This window comes from Nilaparvata lugens, chromosome 13 (genome assembly GCF_014356525.2).
Source record: "Nilaparvata lugens isolate BPH chromosome 13, ASM1435652v1, whole genome shotgun sequence".
In the NCBI taxonomy this organism is placed as follows: Eukaryota; Metazoa; Arthropoda; class Insecta; order Hemiptera; family Delphacidae; genus Nilaparvata; species Nilaparvata lugens.
In genome coordinates this window covers 10,229,643-10,243,656 of record NC_052516.1, presented here as the reverse complement: position 1 = coordinate 10,243,656, position 14,014 = coordinate 10,229,643, and the positions used below count along the sequence as shown (strand labels likewise).

The 14,014-nt window shown below is 36.7% G+C and overlaps 1 protein-coding gene across 1 annotated transcript in view; it reads right to left on the bottom strand.

Annotated features, from left to right (window-relative positions):
- The window catches only part of LOC111049654, a 73,164-nt gene that overhangs the window by 14,002 nt on the left and 45,148 nt on the right, over window positions 1-14,014 (bottom strand). Inside the window, 6 exon segments of the mRNA XM_039439789.1 lie at window positions 2,940-3,057; window positions 3,059-3,128; window positions 4,847-5,016; window positions 7,355-7,637; window positions 9,340-9,538; window positions 12,657-12,873. Of these exon segments, the coding sequence (XP_039295723.1) occupies window positions 2,940-3,057; window positions 3,059-3,128; window positions 4,847-5,016; window positions 7,355-7,637; window positions 9,340-9,538; window positions 12,657-12,873 (1,057 nt within the window).

Genomic DNA, 14,014 nt, shown 5'->3' with positions numbered 1-14,014 from the left:
GTATGGATTTGAAAAAAATCGTTAGAGCCGTTTTTGAGAAAATCGTGAAAAACATGGTTTTTTAGTAACTGTCATTTTTCTCAAGAATATTACGGAGCTCCTGCAATTTTCTCAGAAATGAGACTCATGTCAGTTGATAGGGCTTATAAATAGCTATTCATGGTATAAATTTGAAGAAAATCGTTAGAGCCGTTTTCGAGAAAACCGTGAAAAACATGGCTTTTTAGTCATTATCCGCCATTTTTCTCAAGAATATTAAGGAGCTCCTGAAATTTTCCCAGAAATGAGACTCATGCCAGTTAATAGGGCTTATGAATAGCTATCTATGGTATAAATTTGAAGAAAATCGTTGGAGCCGTTTTCGAGAAAACCGTGAAAAACATGGTTTTTTAGTCATTATCCGCCATTTTTCTCAATAATATTACGGAGCTCCTGAAATTTTCCCTGGAATGAGACTCATTTCAGTTGATAGGGCTTATAAATAGCTATCCATGGTATAAATTTGAAGAAAATCGTTAGAGCCATTTTCGAGAAAAACGTGAAAAACTTGGTTTTTTAGTAATTATCCGCCATTTTTTCCGCCATCTTGAATTGAATTTTATTGAATTTCTTCATGTCGGGTTCTCATGGTATAAGGACCTTAAGTTTAAAATTTCAAGTCAATCGGTTAATTAGGAATGGAGTTATCGTGTTCACAGACATACACACACACACACACATACACACACACAGACCAATACCCAAAAATCATGTTTTTGGACTCAGGGGACCTTGAAACGTATAGAAAACTTGAAATTCGGGTACCTTAATTTTTTTTGGAAAGCAATACTTTCCTTACCTATGGTAGTAGGGCAAGGAAAGTAAAAACTAAAGCAGGATATTAACACCTGGATCAAATGCAATTACTTCTTCTATCTATGAGACGTTTCTCTTCAAGTTTACTCTTCTGACTTTTGTGCTTGCTTATTCTGAAATTCTTTGTAATTCATCTAGTCAAATCGTTCTTTTAACACCTGGTCCTATAGGTTTCTTTTTCCACCCTTTCCTTTATTGTTCTTCCCCCATCCCATCCTTTGGAAATTTGGTTGAATTTGGTAGAGAGTTAGTGGGGAGGATATTTTTAATATTCTTTCCAAAGAATGGACATTGATATGTCCAAAGCTCCGCCAATTTATGTAGATGCATAACAATATAATTATCTATAGTTATTATATTACAAATTGCTTTTTCGTATCATATACAGTTCAATAATTATTTTCTTAGTTTATATTATGTAAATTCATCTATAATTGTGCTGTATTGTAAGCTATTGTATATAAGTGTATAAGCCAGTATATATTGTAATCTACACAAATAAAGTACTCAATCAATCAATCCTCTCATATCTACCGTCTATTTACTTTTCCTGATACCTTTTCACCTTCTCAAGGATTGAAGGTTTTCCTAGTTCATGGATATCCATGGTTGGAGAAACCCTTCAATCTTCCACCTTTTTTTTGCACCACTTTCTTTTTATTTTGTTTTAATGTGTATTGTTGTTGTTGTTCGCATGTATTCTTTTTGTTAATCTCTGTATCAATCTTGTATGTGTGTGTAAAACTAAATTGAATTGAAAATTGAAATATTCAGATACTTCTATATTGAATAATATTGATGAATATTATCCATTTCGTACTTATCGTACATTGTAATTTAATGCAAATGTGACTCATTCATGAAAAAGAAAACATTGTATGTCTTGAATAAAGAGATTGATTGATCGATCGATACTTCCTTACGTAAAAACAGTCAATATTATTAGAACTACAACTCTTTCGTCCCTTGCTGCATAACTAGTAGTTCTGTGAACAGTAGACCTCACGCAGTATTCTCATCCACAAGTACCAGATGTCAACTGTTTCAAATGTTAACAAACTCAGTTCACGTTTGAATTTGTATCCCATATGATATAATTCATCCAGTTCCATGATGATCTTTCTATCTGATGAAAATTAATTTTCTAGAATCAAAAATATTATAATTTCTCCAGCATTATTTAGTTCATTTGTTTATTTTTATTCACCTATTGAATTAGTTTTTTCGAATGTGAGAATATTGATACTGATGGGCACGCATAATAATACCATGACTGCAAAACAAATATTGAACCCAAAGACCTTAAAGCTGCGATTGGACAAAATTTATTAAAAAAATGTTAATAACTCAATCCTTTTAGATTATATTAGATTGAACATAACTTATCATACACATGATGAACAATGTGTTTGTCAACTTCCGCTCAATCTAATAGAATCTATAAGGATTGAGTTATAACCATTTTGTTAATAACTTTGGTGTAAACCCAGCTTAAAGATGCATACCTCTTTAATGTCTTTGATTTAAACTAAAGACCTTATACAAATACAGTAATAGACTGGCTTCTCCACACATCTGTGTAATCACTTGTCAGCTGATTTATGATGAATAATTCTATAGTCTGATTTTTACTCTAATATTGGCGTATGAAGGAGGCTCCTTTTTCCTTTTATATTATCCTTGAAATTTAAAATTTCCAAAAACCTTGTAAAAACCTTACGTAGACGCGCAATTTAAAAAGGAACATACCTGTCAAATTTCATGAAAATCTATTACCGCGTTTCGCCGTAAATGCACAACATATAAATATATAAACATATAAATATTTAAACATTAAGAGAAATGCCAATCCGTCGACTTGGATCTTAGACCTCACTTCGTTCGGTCAATTAACCTTTACTATTAATTTTGAACTCAGCACTTACCAAGCGACAGCGTCATCTCCTTCCTAATTATGCCCTGCTTCTGCCAGACCCATTTCCTACTTCTTCATGTCAAATACAGTTTTGTAAATATATCTAGATACTACTGTCATTATTTGAACTACAACTCACGAATTGAATTCCTCAAGAATTATCACTCACCAAGCGGCAGCGTCATCTCCTGCGCACTCATGCCCTGCTTCTGCCAGACCTCGGCCGGAATCCAGGACCTGGGCCGGTCACCACCAGCCCCCCCCGCTCCGCACCACCTGGGAGCTGAGCTCGGACTGCATGGGTCGCACACTGGCCATCGGCTTGTTCACCACCCCGCCACCCTCGCCACGGATCGCTCTGAAAGTCGGTCTATTCTCACACAACAACACCACATTGCAAGCATCAGTCATCACGTTCAATTCAAATTAAATCGAAAAATAAACAATGGAAGATTGAGAAAAGTGGACACATACATGAGGAAGAATGAGCTGGAGATAATCTTAGAGTCCATAAAGTCAGAAGAAATTATTCCATTTTGAGGTTTTATAGGTTTTGGTGGCAACAGGTTAAGACTGATAAAGAGAGACTTGGGCCCGGTTGCACAAAAGCCGGTTAAATTTTAACCGTGGCTAATTCCACGAGAACCAATCAGTGAAGCTGTCTTTTCAAAAACGCCTTCTGTGATTGGATCTCGTGAAATTAATCCCGGTTAAAATTTAACCGTCTGTTGTGCAACTGGGCCTTAGAGCGACAGAAAGAGATGCAGAGGAGCGAACTATGTGGAGACAGTTTGTTGGTGCGGCCAAATGTCAACTTAGATATAGATGGCCCTGGCAGTAAGTAAGGTTTTATATGAGGAAGACGTTTGAGCTTGGGCGTTTTTGTTAGGCATCTAAATTTGAAAATCTACTTTGTGAAAATACTTGAGGACTGAAAATTTTGTGAATTGAAGAACTACAAGACTTGACCTATTTCGGACTATGTGTTATCTAAATTTGGGTTAGGAATAGCACAAGGCGACCTTATTTTTTCCTCTCCCTATCATTTTGATAGTGTACTTATTGTATAAATGAATAAAGAATAAAGATATGAGTGCATGACAATGAAATTAGAAGGCGAACAAATCATAATGTACTCGGATCTACTTCAGATTAAAATGAAAAAGAATAGACTATTTTAATGAAAATTATTCAGTAATTGGAAAAATGACTCTAAAGTAGGCTTTTTGCGAAAATTAATGCATTGAAAAATTAATCCAAGTATATAAATAGTATTAATATATTTACATTATCTCTTTGTTATTCATTGTATTTTACTTTGTTTATTGTGTAATAAAGCTGATTTTGATTTGATTTCTACAATCACAGACAACACTTGCCAATACAATATCAACAATACAATTTTATAGTCTCATTTTTTTTAGGGCTACTTTTAATATAAATGAAAATATAAATCTACAGATTGAAATTACTAAGTGTTGCAATTATTCATATTCTAATGAATTAATAATTATTATTAAACGAAAATCCAAATTAAATGCTGTAATTTACGTTAATTTGACGTGGCCGATACATATAGTTCAGAATCTACAATGTATAGACAGAGCAATTGAAATTAATCTTTATTAATCTAATTATTATATCTAATAATTAATATCTATTAATTATTATCTCTATTAATCTTTAATCTAATTAAAGCAACGATTATTATTATTTTGTCAGGTGAAACTGTATATATGAGCATGGCTCTAACAGTGTATGACACTTCAATTAAATAATATTAAACTATAAACAATTAAACCATTCGAACAATGTTACTTACCAATATGTTTTTTGAGAACCTTTTTTAATTTTTAAAATTTTTGAAATTTCCTTTCGAAAATAATACTAAATATTCTATAACAGTTTTGTGCTTTAAATAATTTGATAGAATGTGGATATATTAGAGAACAGAATAGAAAAAACGTTTATTGGATAAATAAGCTACCTTAAGCGAACCTCAGAGGCTGCTACTTGACAAGGTACTATTATACAAAACATGTAAATTCAAATATATAAATTATAAATAGTACATACCTAATCTGTAATCCCTGTTGGTTACCAGCACCTGAATAGCCGTAGACAGGCCGACTATTGATACTGGCTTGCTTTTCCAGTTCATAGCTTCGTTTGGCCAGTCGTTTCTCGGCCTGCGACAGCTTCTTGTCTTTCCTGTCAACCAGCAGTGACTCGTGTTGGAACGGTTCCTGTTGTGAAAGAATGAACACATCCATTAAAACCAGTAGTTCACTCACTTATTTCTGAGACAGGTGGTAAGCCAATAATTGATTGGCTCCCAGAAAAAACGTTACAAGCGCCATTTCTCAAACTCTTCAGGAACTAAAAAAAACGGCTCAATGTTTGATTTTTGGATATTTTAATAGTTATTTGTGCAACTAGTGCGCAAAGTGACAGTTTGCTGCACCGAAAGAAACGTTTACCGAAAGTGATTCTTGGCGGCCTGTAATCAGTGCGCAAATGGTCACTTTTCAAGGTATCTGTAGGAAAAAGTATTTTTTCACAGAATATAATATATTATAGGTCCTGTGACCTATTATAAAATTGATCAATAGATGTCACTACATGATAGGCAAGAGCACAAGGAACTTTTTTCCATAAAAAATCGAGTACTCAAATTTTGGGGTAACGTTTTTTCTGGGAGCCATCAATTATTAAATTATTTTCAATTTAGTAAAAATTTCAATTATTATCAGAGAGGATTGAAACATTCATTACAACCAGTAGTTCTCTCACTCTTATTCGAGAAATAGATGGTAAGTCAATTATTACTATCCACAATTTCAAGGCCGTAGTGGAGTGCTTTGTAATCCAGAGGCCCCGGGTTCGAATCTCGGCGAGGCCACATATTTTTTTCGGGCCACTCCCATGTTTCCAATGAACACGTTGAGCCGTAAGTCCCAGACGCCTAAAAGCAGATCATTCGGCGTTTTTAAGTAATATGTGTCACTAGTTTTTATTAATTACACCGCGAGATGAATATTTCAATACTGTGATACCAAGAGATTTAATCAGAGGAAGCTTTCTTTTTACTTTCCTTTCCCTATTACCATAGGTAAGGAAAGTATTGCTTTCCAAAAAAATTTAAGGTACCCTAATTTCATGTTTTCTATACGTTTCAAGGTCCCCTGAGTCCAAAAACATGATTTTTAGGTGTTGGTCTGTGTGTGTGTGTGTGTGTGTGTGTGTGTGGTGTGTGGTGTGTGTGTGTGTGTGGTGTGTGTGGTGTGTGTGTGTGTGTGGTGTGTGGTGTGTGTTGTGTGGTGTGTGTGTGTGTGTGTGTGTGTGTGTGTGTTGTGTGTGTGTGTGTGTGGTGTGTGTGTGTGTGTGTGTGGTGTGTGTGTGTTGTGTGTGTGTGGTGTGTGTGTGTGTGTGGTGTGTGTGTGGTGTGTGTGTGTGTGTGTGTGTGGTGTGTGTGTTGTGTGTGTGTGGTGTGTGTGTGTGTGTGGTGTGTGTGTGGTGTGTGTGTGTGTGGTGTGTGTGTGTGGGTGTGTGTGTGTGTGTGTGTGTGTGTGTGTGTGTGTGTGTGTGTGTGGTGTGTGTGTCTGTGAACACGATAACTCCATTCCTAATTAACCGATTGACTTACAATTTTAAACTTAAGGTCCTTATACCATGAGGATCCGAACATAAGAAATTCAATAAAATTTAATTCAAAATGGCGGAAAAAATGGCGGATAATGGCTAAAAAACCACGTTTTTCTCGAAAACGGCTCTAATAATTTTCTTCAAATTTATACCCTAGATAGCTATTTATAAGCCCTATCAACTCACATGAGTCTCATTTCTGGGAAAATTGCAGGAGCTCCGTAATATTCCTGAGAAGAATGAATTTTGTTAAATTTCCATCACGATTTTCTCAAAAATGACGACTGATTTTTTCAAATTCATATCCTGTATAGTTATATATCAGCTCTATTAACTGGCATGAGTCTCCTCCCTGAGAAATTAACAGGGGGTCCACCCCATCCTTGAGAAATTTACTTTGTAACCTCCTTCTCGTGCGTGAGGTAGTTAGGCAGAGCAGTTTATTCAAAAGAACACAACATGTCGATATTTTATTTGTAAAACAGCTGTTTTGACAGCTTTTAAAAAATCCTCAACTTTCATAATATTCAAACAAAGGAAAATGTACTCTGAACACAATCACAATAGTATAATCGTAGTTTTAATTATTTAGCCGCCAATCGGCATAATGTTATTCCCGAAATTATCCTCGTTAATGAGGCTTATAGATCAATGAGCAAGGAAAGTTGTGTGAGTGTACCACACCAGATTTTTAAAAAAGCTTTCTCTGATAGGTTCTCTTTCAACATTTAATCATGATTAAAATTTAACAGGCTTGTGCAGCCGAGACTACGAAAAATTGACGTTTCCGATAGCATTGTTATGCATTGAAGGAATAAAATTATTCTTATTCTTACGAGTTCTAATGGAACTAATCCCACTCAGTCCGGCCAAGTGAGTATAATGGATTAGTCCCATTAAATTTTGGGAAATAACATTTTCAAGCAGATTCACTCTCACCTTAGACAGCGTCTGTCCATGCCGGTCCAGCACCCGTTGCATTACCACGTCGATGTACTTGTCTTTGAGCGTTGCGACATCAGGCATGGGGGCCTGTTCGGTCTCCTCCGAGTCCCAGCACAGGTTGGTGACCTCCTTGATGCTGAGATGGGCGTCCGGGTTGCACTCGTCGACCACCCGATCGGACATGCCCTGCTTGTTGATCTGACGGTCGTAGATCTTCTTCTCTAGACAGTGGTCCATCACCAGACGGTACACGAAGCAGGGTTTCTTCTGGCCGTACCTAAACACATTATACATGAATAATTAATAAAAGTTATACAGCGAAGTATCCTATTATATTAAGCGAGAAATTTCTGTATATCAGTTATATTTCATATAATACTTATTATAGTTACTACAGTTATATTACTATACAGTTATATTACTATACTTATTACAGTTATATTACTATATCAGTTTATATTTCTATATCTGGTTATTTATGTTCAACGGATCTCGAAAACGGCTCTAACGATTTTCACGAAATTTGGAGCATAGTAGGTTTATGATATAAAAATTCGATTGCACTAGGTCTCATCATTGAGCAAACTCGCTGAACGACATTAAAAGGATAATTCATCCTTGGCTGAAACAGCTGAGACTTTCGTCGTCTGTGGATAGTAAAAAGTGAGCGAGTGATTCTGTGGAAAATCAAAATATCGCATCCCCGAAATTCATAAGCTGACGTATAGCCAGCTGTAAAATATGAACACGATCATTTGAGAGAATTGTGTTCTGTCATGGCTTACTCTATCTATAGTAGGCTATGGTTCTGTTTATCAATAAATAAAAATAACGAGCGAAGCTCGGTGCCCCGATATTTATTAATTAACTCAGCACTCCTCATTCTATTACTGCATTCTATAACTGCATTCTATAACTGTAGTAGAAGGTAATTATATATACAGTAGTTAGTTCCTATTGATAAAAAATCACTTCTAAAAAATGATACTAATAGGGCCGGTTTCCAAGCTCAGGGTTTAGCTAAAGGTGCATTTTCGTTTGTGCGTAAACTTCCGTTCAGCAGTCGACGACGACATTCAGCATTGTTGACATTCATATTGTCCAAATTTCAAGTGTGCTAAAACAGCTGATTAAATAACTAACTTTTCACTATTTTTGTTTATTATTGAAGAATCAAAGCATTTTTAATAACATATCAACATATTGCCATTTAAAAGTATAACCTCCCTCATTCAAACATAATAATAATAATAATAATAATAATAATAATAATAATAATAATAATAATATCGAGTGACCTGACTGGCTCAGGTCTGGTGTCAGAGTTTTCAGGTCGCAACTGATCAATTCCAGGGCCTCTGACATGACCTAACGACTGCTTTTTAGCCAGGATTTGAACCCGGGCCTCTGAATCATAAAGCCAGCATCTGATCCACATAACATAATATCCATATGATTGAACATAATATTTTAGGTTATTCAGACAAATTGAAATCTACCCAATCTGAGATCCTCACCCTATCGTGGTCTACGACGGAATTTATGCAGAAACGGAAACGCAGCTTTAGTTCTAGACTTTAAACAGCTGGAGTCAGAAAATTGGCTTTCCAAAACGGGGCGTAGTCGCAGTTTTTATGACAGTAGTCACAGTTTTTATTTTCTAATTTCTTTAATTGGAAACGTTTTTCCTTGACGGAATTAAACATTTCTACATAATTCAAAATAGCTGAAACTTTACACTATTTTCTCTTTATTTTATTTTGTGTTCAATTTCCTAAGTTTTCGAAATTTAATTCAAACGTGACTATGACAATGACTATGACTACGCCCCGTTTCGGAAAGCCAATTTTCTGACTCCAGCTGTTCAAAGTCTAGAACTTAGCTATATCCCGTGCTCGGAAACCGGCAATATTCATTCATACAATAAGTACATCATCCAAATAATTCATCATTTTCCATTAATTTATTTGAGAACTTACCTGTAGACCCGGCAGACAGCCTGCGTGTCATGACAAGGATTCCAGGAGGCGTCGAACACAATGACTCGATTGGCGCCGACCAGATTGATGCCCAGCGAGCCAGCCCGCGTCGACACCAGGAAAAGGTGGATGTTCGGATTCGAGTTGAACTCGTTGATCAGCTTCTCTCGCTCCAGGGCACTCGTGCTACCGTCCAGACCTGCCACACAACATTACAAACAAATCAGTCAACAAATCAATTAACAGTAAATTAATGTTCCTAACAAAATTGAGAGCCACTTATGCTGCTGTCGAGACCTGAGACAGAAAATTACAAACAAATCAATTAACAGTAAATTCATGATTCTTACAAAATTGAGAGCCTTGTGCTGCCGTCAAGACCTGAGACAGAAAATTACAAACAAATCAGTCAACAAATCAATTAACAGTAATAGTATATTACGCTACAAGCACATAAAGTTAGTGTTTACGGTATGAGGATAGTTTCCCAGGCGAGGCTTGCCGAGCCCGGGAATATGTTATCCGAATACCGTAAACACCTTTCTGAGAGAGTCGTGTACGATATTTTTCGCCACACTACAGGTATAGCTGACGCCAAAAAGTTAGGCGGTTTCGTGGGTCTCTTGTGCGTCCCAACAGCAGATGTTGTCAAGTAGAGTTGTCATCTAGTTTGGTTTAGGTGATGATTTTTAAATCAAAAGAGACAATAAATAGATGCATTGCATCAGCTGTGAGTAGGTTACACCATGTGACCCACGAAGCCCCCTAACTTTTTGGCATCAGCTATATAAGAATAATAAATGGAATAAGAATGTTTTATGAGGGGGGGGGGGAACTTTGATGACTCATATCTCAAGAACCAGACGTCGTAGGGTACTCAAAGTGGGGTGAAAATTTCCGATCTCACCCTCCTGAACACAATGCACCATATGGCACAGTTGTCCAAACACATTTTCAAAAAATTTCAAAAAGCGGCCGGAAAGGGTACTAAGGAAAGGCTAAAGAAAGGCTAAGGCCGGAAAGAAGCATGCTCTGACGTCAGACGAGAGTCGTCTGCAAACAATGTCTTTCAGATCTACGTAGAGACTGGAAAACAGCTGCTTTCTGTGCAGTGTGGCGAAAATTCAATATCCTAACAAAATTGAGAGCCACTCGTGCTGCCGTCAACACCTGGCACACAAAATTACAATCAAATCAGTCAACAAATCAATCATATCAATCAACAAAAGCTTCATTCTCCCCAAAAATTAAGAGCTACTTGTGCTGCCAAAATGTCCTGAGACAGAAAATATCCAACAAATCAATCAACAGTAAATATTTAATAAATCAATTAACAGTGAATTCATGTTCCAAACGAACGGGAAAGTCACTTAAGCTGCCGTCAAGTCCTGAGACGAAAAATGACAAACAACAACATTTAATTCATGTTCCAAACAAACCTCACATGTACACCAAGTTTGAGTGACTGTATATTTGAAACATGTTAATTTTTTAATACGTCCCTTTGTTTGTGCAAAACAGAGGTTTGTATTGCTAAGTGTGTGATCACAATGGATATATATTGTATACATTTGTATATGTATATTGTATACATATTGTATATTGATCACATTGTATATGTGCAGTTGTATGTCGAATCATGCATGAGCCAAAAAACAAAATTTGAAAAGTGCCATTGAAACATGTTGTGACTTTAATGTAGCTGCTCACACTGAAAGCAACCAGCAAGTGCAAGCGTTCAATTTGAGTGTTCCATTTGCTCTTTCCAGATGTTGTATTACATCTGCACGCTTGGTCATGAATAAGCAAGCTTGCACTTGCATATATACGCATTCAATGTGATCACACCCTAAATAATCAGGTACAGCAACCCAAGATGCATCTATCACTAAGTATAAAATTGAGCCTAAACGGAGAAATCCATTGTAAAACACACATTCTCCAGATAAATTCATTTTGATATAATAAGGGAGGTAAGAAGAGTTAGCTAGAGTTTTCTAACTCTTGGTTAGAATGTTCTTTTCATAGTTAGATTAATAACCATGGTTAGATCATCTAGTTTTACAAGAAGTAATTCTAGCAGGCAAGCGGCTCTTCACAATTTGTAATTTGAAATTTATTTGCCAAAGAATTCATACATTACAAAAACTTGAAATAGACAAGTCTTAAGGTGCGTACAGACTCTCGCTCTGCTCCGCAACCGAACGTCACTCCAGCAGAGCGATTGATGATCGACCGGGGAGCAACAGTGGTTCGACCGGGGAACGCGAGAAGATCTAACATCTTCCGTAACGTTCATGATGGGTGCGTGGGCGGAGCGACTGTAGTTCGATGGTGGTACGAGGGCGGTACGAGGGAGGAGCGTGCTCGGTGCGGGTTGGAAGCGCGAATATGTGTACGCAGCTTAACAAAAACATTTAATTCATGTTCCAAACAAACCTCACATGTACAGAAAGTTTGAGTGACTGTATATTTGAAACATATTAATTTTGGAAAATTGAAGTGGTTAGTCTTGTTCGGATTTATTTCTAATAATGAAACAAAATGGGACCAATATTTTCAATTAGGTTTTCATGAAAAGAGAGAACAACCTTAGCTAACGGATGATAGCAGACTAGGCAATATCATCATTAAATTAAAGTTTCTACACCGATTTTTGTCACGAAACACTGTATGAACTCCGATTGGCTGAATCTCACCATAAGCTGATTCTCAGACAATCAGAGGACATTTTGGGTATTGTGACAGCAAATATGAGCCGTCAATCGGTGTGAGATGTCGTGACGATATAAATGTTGGCCGACAATCGTTAAGTGTGAAAACCTATAATGGCAATCTACATTGGAAATCAAAGATCATTCTACAAAATAATTTTAATTCTTTTCTCTGAGTGATGATAAAACCCATATTAGGCCTAGTAACATCACAGTATACATACAGTATGGAAACTTGGCTATTACCCTGACGCTAAAATCCGCCATCTTGTTGGGGAAGCGCCGCATTGTAATAGTATTGATGGTAGGTTCGGATCACTTTAATGATCCGGATCAATTGATCTCGTTCACTGCCACGAGCCAATCAGAAGACCAGGATTGGAACTTCCCAAGGTCACGTGACGTGTTTAGTATTGGCGTCATGTAAAACGCATTGGTTAGATAGGCGTTTGATTACAAGTTTCCATTCTGTACCTATTCTGTGGTAACATTAAGCTTCATGGAACTTCCATCAAGACATTCAAATTCATTTCGATTATGGTGGCTCTCCAGAGCTTTAGGCTTGTACATGGAATGAAGATGAAGAGTTCAGTGGCTACTCACGATAGTAATTCCAGTTCCTGGCCCATCGTTCGGCGCGATTGGGCAGGTTGGTCTTCTGCAGAAAGTCCTCGATGAGGTTGAGCGTGAAGAGGGACTGTGAGAAGACGAGGATGCGGTCGCCCAGGTTGATCGACTCCTCCAGGATGCAGAACAGGATGGCCATCTTGGCCGATGCCTCTATGTCACCGGGCATGTAGCCTTTCAGAAGACGTTCGGCCTACAATTCAAACAACTTTCATAAAAAACTGTTCATTACAACAAAAAAAAAATCTGGTGTGGTACACTCACACAACTTTCCTTGCTCATTGAACTGTGAGCCTCATTCTTAAACGACAATAATTCAGAGAAATAACAAAATGACGATTGGCGGCAACATAATTATTTGAAACTACGATCAGACTACTGTATATGTGTGTATATAATTGTTTTCAGAGTACTTTTTCCTTTGTGTAAATTGTGAAATCCGATGATTTTTTAAAAGTCGTCAAAACAGCTGTTCTACAGATGAAATATATCGACTATGTGATTTTTATAGACTGCTCTACCTACCTACCTCATGCACGAGAAGGAGGTTACAAAGTCCATTTCTCAAGGATGGGGTGAACCCCTCATTAGTTTCCCAGAAAGGAGACTCATGCCAGTTGATGGAGCTGATAAATAACTATACAGAGTATGAATTTGAATTAAATCAGTCGAGTAATTTTTGAGAAAATCGTGAAAAACATGGTTTTTCAGTAATTATCCGCAATTTTTCTCAAGAATATTACGGAGCTCCTGCAATTTTCCCAGAAATGAGACTCATGTCAGTTGATAGGGCTAATAAATAGCTATCCATGGTATAAATTTGAAGAAAATCGTTAGAGCCGTTTTCGAGAAAACCGTGAAAAACATGGTTTTTAAGTAATTATCCGCCATTTTTCTCGAGAATATTACGCAGCTCCTGCAATTTTCCCAGGAATGAGACTCATGTCAGTTGATAGGGCTTATAAATAGCTATCGATGGTATAAATTGAAGAAAATCGTTAGAGCCGTTTTCGAGAAAACCGTGAAAAACATGGTTTTTAAGTAATTATCCGCCATTTTTCTCGAGAATATTACGCAGCTCCTGCAATTTTCCCAGGAATGAGACTCATGTCAGTTGATAGGGCTTATAAATAGCTATCGATGGTATAAATTTGAAGAAAATCGTTAGAGCCATTTTGGAGAATATCGTGAAAAACATGGTTTTTTAGTAATGATCCACCATTTTTTCCGCCATCTTGAATTGAATTTTATTGAATTTCTTATTGTCGGGTCCTCATGGTATAAGGACCTTAAGTTTAAAATTTCAAGTCAATCGGTTAATTAGAAATGGAGTT